General features: G+C 41.6%; 1 protein-coding gene across 1 annotated transcript in view; it reads right to left on the reverse strand.

Moving 5' to 3' along the window:
* Positions 1–671: 671 nt before the first annotated feature.
* Positions 672–8,619, reverse strand: part of LOC101855754 (neutral cholesterol ester hydrolase 1) — a gene marked incomplete in the record, with an annotated part of 10,522 nt that continues 2,574 nt past the window's right edge. Inside the window, 5 exon segments of the mRNA XM_005109281.2 lie at positions 672–2,406; positions 3,494–3,683; positions 3,925–3,988; positions 4,974–5,097; positions 8,142–8,270. Of these exon segments, the coding sequence (XP_005109338.2) occupies positions 1,816–2,406; positions 3,494–3,683; positions 3,925–3,988; positions 4,974–5,097; positions 8,142–8,270 (1,098 nt within the window).

Below are 8,619 nucleotides of genomic sequence, written 5' to 3' on the forward strand. Positions count from 1 at the left end.
CAGATCCAGCCAGCGAGCGAGCATTTCGTCTTCAGTTGGGCCCACAAGTCGACTAAGTGTAAATGAGATGAATGTGGCTGGGTATGAGTTGAGTTCAATTCAAACGTGTCTGTCTTGAAGATCAAAATCAAAAGTTTCTGGCCCAGACGGAATCGACCGATCTAATATCAATATTTTTATCTCATGAAATTTTTAATGTGCATGGAAGAAATTTGCCCCAGTGTCCGTATTTTAGTCTCACTTGTGTGAGTTTGTATATTTCAATTTCTCCCAATTTTAGCCGACTCTGGCTTAAGAAAATATTCAGAATCGTTAACACTAACACGGCCACCACTTGGACATGCTTGCCTATGCCTGCTCTAAAAGAGAAACTTTTAGGACAAGATCATACTCAGGTAATGTAAGGGGAAAAGGAAGTCTCTGAAACAAAAAGAACATTCTTCGTAGAAATTACTAGAAGCCAAAACACACAAAATAAGTGAATACTGTAAGTTGATGAATGGACTCAGTACACACTTATATAATAAATATCTCCTTATATTTCTGAAATATGACCAATATATATGGGGTCTTGGAGGTCCAACCTTTAAAATTCTGTATTTGACATGTTCTGGGATGTTTGGATGTTGGTTTAAGGAACCATCTTCTGGCTTTTGGGGGGTCCTATTTTCTTTTTTTTCTGTCTGTTGTCAATGAGTGTCTTTTTAGTTCAGATTTCTTACTTCTAGTGATTTCCAAATATATATGTACATGTTGTATACTGTAAATGAATTATAGATAGTAGAAGTATGGAACGAAAGCAAGAATTCTAGAAACATCACGTTATATCATATCAATAATATTGCAGACGTGGTGCTTTGAGTTTGAGTTCAGTTGTATAACTCGTGGTGATGAGATGTGCAAATTTGGGTAAATTTCTACTTAAAAAATATATTAGATTACTGATTTTGTTACACATTAATATTATCATAATATTAATGTGTGATGCTTCATGGTAAAGTCAGGCGCTCGTCAAAATAGAGAAATCCAAGAAATCAGCATTTTTCGGAGCGTTTGGTGATTTTTAAATAATTTCCTTTATTTGGCCCAACCCCTTTTATGTCCTATGAAAGACATCTTTCTACTTGATTAAAAAAAAAAACCATTAATAAAAGGCACAAAAAAGAAAATTTTCAGTTTTCAAGGAATCTTTAGCTATGGAAGTCACCAAACTTTGGCGGCCATTTTCTTGCTTGTTGTACTGCTGAAGTCAGGTGACCTCTATCTCATTAAAATTGAAATATCTCGACTTTTATTCAAAATAGATGAGTATTTTTTCCATAACAGCAAGACAACTGAACAAGCTTTACTTTAAGATGATACCAATAACTCCATATGCCCTAAATTGACGATCGCCTCATTCCACAGTGAGTCAGACAAACAATGAATTTAATCAATGTTGAATAGTTTCAAATTTGCTGACCCACAAGGTCAACCAGCATCATTAATGCCTTGAAGTGATGGATATTCACGCCTCATTTTGAGCCACCTTTTCTTCATTTCAAGTGCTCAATGTCAAAGATGAGGAGAAAATAATATATCACTGGAAAAGAAAGGAACAATAGCTGATAAATTGGCAGTGGGTACACTATACACAATACATAATTTTTTTAAAAACCCGATCCCATTCGTTAATTACAAGTCCCAGCTGGAGTAAACTTGATCCTCGTCAATATAACAGGATTCGGCTATAACAGGGGTATCACGTCGGTCCTAGCAGTTCTGTTGTTATTTACAGCCGGAGCCCACTGTACTGTACCTACATTTCTAAAGCGTCTAGAGATTTTCTTGTAAGAAACTTACTAAATCCTGCATTGCCCGCTTGCCCACGTCAAACGCGATAGGCCCGTCAAAGAAAAATATCATGCCATGAAACCCCTCCTGATAATGAGCTAAGTGCACGTTCACGCCAGCTTTTTTCAGCCTCTGCGCGTAGATCAAACCATCGTCTCGCAGTACGTCATATCCGGCTGTCAGCACATACGTCAGCGGAAGTCCCACGTATTCTTTGTCGTCTGCCATCAGAGGGGCAAACAAAGGATCGAGTAAAACGCTCTCGTATTTCTGGGACAGTTCAGAGTCTCCAAAATCTTGGCGTTTGTCCATGCGTCGCAGACTCTCCGTCCGAATGTGTTCTGGCATGTACCACTTGGGGCTGATACGAGAGGCGTACTTGGATCTCTTCAGTTCAGGCGAGGTATGATTGTTGGCCAGGAAGTCTGGCATCCATTGATAGGAAATATTGCCATAGTTCATCCAGTAGGAAAGCATGGAAACATCGTTCAGCATGCCGGGTATGAAGTTCCGATTCTCGATATACGAGGGCGTCTGGAGGTCTAGAAGCTGCAGACAAGGGTAGATCGGGACCTGGGTAAGAGAAGAAAGAAGCGAGAAGTTGATTCCACAAACTATAGCTTACTATCAAGGCTGAACGAATTACTTTTGAAATGACAAGTTGAGATGCCTTTCCAGTCTCCGTTTAGGTCATGTCGAAGAGGAAGTACCTTGACCTGAATCAAGAACCCGGTCAAGAGGGAAGATAATATTGAGGAAGAACAGTGGGGGAAATAAAACCCCACTACATTTTATAACAGTGATGTACCGGTATGTACTTGGTCGAATCTGATCAAGCAGTCAGTGATATGACGACACCCAAAAAAAAAACTCACGTGATTGTTATTTTTCTTTTGTTGATTTTTAAAAACAAGTTTGGGGTTTCAGGGTCTTGATGTGTCCGATCCCTTCAAGTTCAAGCCGGTGCTGTTTATTTATTTGCTGTGTTTTAGCTTTTAGCTGGCGGGCACTATTGGTAGCTCCTGCTTCTCTTCTTTTGTTTCTGTCTGTCGTTCTTACTCTTTCCCTGCATACATTATGACCACTGTTACCTTTCACTATACCGACGTCTGTGATGTAGTGGTTAGGCGCTTTGCTGTTTCAAACAGGAGGCCCGAATTCGATCTCCGAGTGGGGAGAACAATTTTTATCCAATCTCGGTCCTTTTTCTGTGATGCTGTGTCCCTCTCAGAACGAGTTGGTCAGGACAGGCAAAATCGGAATCCCACCTCCTAAATTATTTCCATATAGTCGCTACCCTGGAATTATAAAAAGTAGGCCTACTGCTCAGTACCTAGTTTTGAGAAATTTGACCCTCCAAAAATGGAATGGAGTTTCACAATACTTTGTATGTCAAGCTTTTTAAAATGCTATTCTTTGAATATCTTGATAACGACTACTAATAAATAATATGATTTTGATAGAGCAGATAGAAGAGTATTTGCTTTCTGACCTCATGGTCTTAGTAACTCAGAACGGCCAAAAGTGCAAACATGTCAGATAGAACTTTGTAATTCTGGGGTAGCGTTGTGTCGAAAGGGGGGGGGGGGTAAACTCGTACATGCATGTACCTATTTTTTAAAACGTGTCACTATGCAGTATACAGTTAGTAAATAATTACCTGTATCTTGATCTTCTCCCGTAACTGAAGCGCCACAGCTGCCGTGAGATGGCCGCCCGCGCTGTCCCCGGCGATAGACACTCTCTTGGGGTCGAGCTGGAGGTCGTCTGCATGTTTGATGACGTACTCTGTGACCCTGAGGCAGTCCTCTAGGGGGATGGGGTGGGCGTGCTCGGGAGACTGTCGGTACCTGCAAGAGCAACAGTTACACGTCAGGAATACATGCATGTACGTCTGCAAATTGTAGAAAACTTAAAAAGATATAAGCTTCACGACGCCGCTTTTAACTCTGTACGATCGACCGACCAACCAAAACAACCAACTAGTTTACTAGCCACCCACTCACCCACCGACCTACGCAACCAACCAACCTAAAAAAGACAACAACAAATAAACAAGCAAACACACACACAATCAACCAAATAACTCACCCGACAGAAACAAGCACCATCGGAACCTTCATAGCCAGCTCACGAGTCGAAGCGTCATAGACATCTGAAAGTACAAAGTCCAAGCAATTTTAGTACCTGTACGGTAATACGTATTAAGTACCGGTATTAGTATTATGGGGCGGGTATAGCCAGCTAACCTTTTTTTTTTCTTTTTTTTTTTTTTTGGTAAGTGTTTTGCGGCGCTCGCAACTGCATAAAGTCATATGAGCGCGCGGGACACACCCAATACTTTTAGTTGGTAGGAAATTTTGAATTTTGCCCGGGTGGCGGCCGAAGCCTACTCTTATCGATTTTAGACCACCAAGGGATCTTTAACGTGCGCAACTTGCACACGGGCCCTCCGAGATTTTTCGCCCTTGTCCGAGAAGGCTAGGTGTAGATCTTTCCTACCAGAAGATCAGGGGTGTGGCAGAAAGACAGCTGTAAGAAGGAGTCAAGGAGTAGCAGTAGAAAGTAGAAAGGCTGCAGAAAGAGTCAGGAGCCCAGAGGAGGGGGCAAAGGAGGTGAAGGGGTGGGGGCAGAAAGAGGAGACGAAACAGCAGACCGTGCTAGAGAACAGGAAAGAAGGTCAAAGGAGACAATTTTAGAGAAGAAAATTTTTCTGTCGCTACCCGGATTCGAACCGGGACCTTTGGATGAGAGGCCTGCACCTTAACCTTTAGACTACGAGAGCCCCCAGCTAACCTTTAAAGAAAGGAACAACAACAACAATCAAAGATTCAAAGACAACAACAGCAATAACAGCAACCAAAGAGAACAACGACATCAATGACGACGACAACGACAACAGTAACGAGGAAAATTATCCCAGCAACAACAACAACAACAACAACAACAACAACAACAACAACAACAACAACAACAACACCGCCAACAACAACGAGGGCAATAATCTCAACTACAACTAAAACAACAACAGCACCACCACCGACAACAACAATAACAACAACGAGAACAATAATCTCATCAACAACAGCAGCAACAATAACAGCACCAACAACATCGACAACCTTCCTACTCCAACTTACCGACGTCAAGCCACGACCATCCCCCACCGTGGTAGTAAACCATCACCGGCCTCCTCCCCTCCCCGGACAGACTCTGAGGCTCGTATACACGCACAGGCACACCGGCGTACTCAGTGTCGGTGATCTGACTCAGGGACAATTTAATGCATTTTAGTTAAGCCTATATTATTATTCTTTTGTTGACAATCTTGACCAAAACAAAATGTGATTCATACATTTTTACGGTGAGTCAAGTCAAGTTCATGAGGACCCTGGAGAAGAGTCACATAAATTATTGATGTATGGGAAGGTGGGGGAATTCCATACTTGGGGGAATTCCACCCCCCCCCCCCCCTCTTTAAAGCCTTATAGAACCAACAGAAATCTGTTTGACTTTCAGCTTTAATCATTTACTTCTGTCTGCTTGTTTTATTTTTCAATTCAGCTTTAATTTCTTGTATGTCTGTCAGTGTCTTTTTATTTTCATTTTGGCATGCGTGCTCATGTGGGTGTGGAATTGCCCCGCAATATTAAATTTTTGATTAAGTTGAAAAATGGAAGTATGAGGATGGTGGCATCGAAGAATTCATATTATGTTTTGTTTACTAACTTATCAGACCCAAAGTAAAACAGTTGTGGAGGATGTGTCCTTTTTTCTACATAAAGTAGCTTCTATTTATTATAACGCTTGTCTCAAAATCTAATTGAAAAATATGGTGTGGGATTCCCACATTTCAATATACAGAAAAGTGGGAAAACATAGAATAACATCAAGAGGCTAGTCCAGGATAGAGAAAGGTACAAAGTATTTATTCGTGGCCTATACCCTGACTACGAGTGAGAAAGGCAACGATGATGATGAGATGATAAGGTCAAGATGGCGAATCGATAGCTTTTAAATCAGCGAATAGTAGTTTTCATAAATATGTATTCTCAATTATTGTAATGAAATTCCTGTTCACTTCTTGCACAGATCTTGACCTTCACCATAATATAATATTGGCTGCCGGTATTCATGTCGTAAAAAAAAATCTATGCGCTTTTTCACGACCTGTTCTGGATCTGGAAGAAAAATCTACGCGCGTTTTCACGACTTGTTTTTCTCTTTGGATCAATCAGTGAACAGCTGGGTCATGCCAGAGGGCACTCTGCTGGCTATGCTTCTCTCTCTCTCTCTCTCTCTCTCTCTCTCTCTCTCTCTCTCTCTCTCTCTCTCTCTCTCTCTCTCTCTCTGAAAATAAGAACGGCGGAAATCCCTTCGAAGTGGGACGAATTTTCAAATCGTATCCTGAGTTTGAGTACGAATTTTGGAAGTACTGCAGTACAAAGTCTCAGCAAAAAATTCTCGAAATCAGTCACCACTAAAAACAACAATATCAAAAACGAGTCGAAACACTACCCGTTCAACCTGTTCTTGATTTGTAAACATTGATTATGAAAGCTACGACAGTACGAGCAGAGACATATATCAAAGACACTGCGCTCAAAATCTTTATTTTATAGTTTTTTTGGTTGTATATTTTATTTGTAACATCAATTTAGAGGGTTGAAATTTGAAATCACAATATACATGATACAGATCGACATGTTCATTCAAGATTAGATCCCGAGTCTTCCTTCCTTACTTAGATCTAGTAAAATCTCTCAAAATCCCCAAGAGCTCTCTCTCTCTCTCTCTCTCTCTCTCTCTCTCTCTCTCTCTCTCTCTCTCTCTCTCTCTCTGAGTAAGTGGCGAACGATTGCTGGCGATGGCTGGACCTAGAATCCAGGCCTATTCAAGCCTACTGTGACATAGATCAAGATCTGCCTACGCATTTTTAAAACTTGTCCTTGTACTTTTAAAAAAGCTCTTCTTCAAGAGACGTACTGAAAGTAGAGCTCAGGTGTAACATGCAGAACATGGAAGGGGCCTTTTAATTACAGATTTTTTAGAGTTTTCCGAGGGTTGAAAATAGCATTTTTCCTTTGCCGCTATTCAATTTGTCATCGCATCCCTAACAGAAGGCTACACACATCCGGGAACATCAATCCCGACGGTATGATCACCAAGTCTATACGGTACTCTAATTTTCCACCATTTTTTACACGTTCGAATGCCAACACCAGAGCACAATTTCACTTTTTTTTTTTAAATCTTCATTTTGGCTGCCGTTATTTTCACGACCTGGACAATGTCGAATGCGGGCAAATAGGCCTACAACAACTTACTGCCGAGGGTTTGATTCTACATGTAGATCTACTGTCCGAGAAGCTAGAAAGGCAAGTCCCTCCCCCCCCCTCCCTCTCTCTCTCTCTCTCTCTTCCGCACATGTTGCGGTATAGATGGTGATGCGGCAAGTACAGAATTTCGGGATGTAGGCCCAGGCTACGGGTTTTGCAAGGGAAAGTTGGAAGCACTCTCAGCACCCATAACAAATCCGGTAGTCTTGACACCGTAATTGGAAGGGCGGTAGAACAGGTCCAAAATCGGAATCTAGATCTAGATCAAGATCTACCGAAAAAAAATGTATTGTAGCTAATATAGGCCTGGGCCTAGACCTCAGCGGTAAGAGCCGGTGTCTTCGACATGTCGTGAAAACACGCTTAGCCCTTTTTTCCACGACAGGTCGTGAAAAGGCGCACAGATTTTTGCCCCATGTCGTGAAAATACCGGCTGCTTATTATATTAGCGTAAAGTAGGCCTACTTACACGCGGCTTCAGAATCAAAGGGCTATATTTTCAAAAGAATAGTATAATTATTATGGGTATATGTCAGAAAACTTACGGAACTACCATGGATGATGGATGTAGTCGGCCAGGCCGAAAGTAAGAAGACAATGAGTTAATGAATTATTCACACTTTTGTTTTTCCAATTCGACATGAGTTTTCAAGCCCATGTTCCCCTCAGCAATATATAACAGTGGTATGGAACCAATCAGTAGCGAGGCAGGTCCTTAAAACAAATTTTAAAGATACGTAAAATGGCTCTTTGAGTTTGAGTTTGTATAAAGAGAGGCACACTGACACAATAGTGGTCATATAGCGCTTGGAAGAAGCAATCAGACAGACAGAAACAACATAGGCGCGCTCTCCAACCCAACGGACTGCATATTGGTCCTCTAACTACAGCTTCTCTGATTCCATTATTTTGACGAGCGCGTGATTTCACATCAATGCGACAAATTTGCTCGTAATGTGTTTCTCTAACCTTGAGTTCAGGATCGTTCCCTTTTCCGAAAGGACTGCCAGTGATGAGCGTCTTGAGAACCGTGCTGACCATTGCCCTGGTCCACCATGTGATTCCTCCAGGGACGCCAAGGTCATGCAGCGACAAGATCTGAGGGATGCGGAGATGAAAGTGTCTTTCGTTTTCGATTTTTTTGTTGTCGATGTGTAGCATCCGAATAAAAGAAGAATTTAAAAAAAAAACCTGACTTCTGTGTTGTAGAGGTTAAAAGGGTTTCGCTATTACACGCAAAGGACCCAAGTTCAATTCTCGAGAGTATCGGTCTTTCTACTGGAATGTTGTATCCCTCTCACTCTCAGCCCTGGTTGGCCCTGGCAGGAAGCCTGGCTCCTAAATGATCTAAATTGTGTTGCTGGGTACGTGAAAAAACACTTACGTTTTAATTTACGTTTCACCCCCTCCCCTCCCCTAAACCACATTTTTCTATTTTTAATTGCAC

Source organism: Aplysia californica, unplaced genomic scaffold, assembly GCF_000002075.1.
Source record: "Aplysia californica isolate F4 #8 unplaced genomic scaffold, AplCal3.0 scaffold00761, whole genome shotgun sequence".
Lineage (NCBI taxonomy): Eukaryota > Metazoa > Mollusca > Gastropoda > Aplysiida > Aplysiidae > Aplysia > Aplysia californica.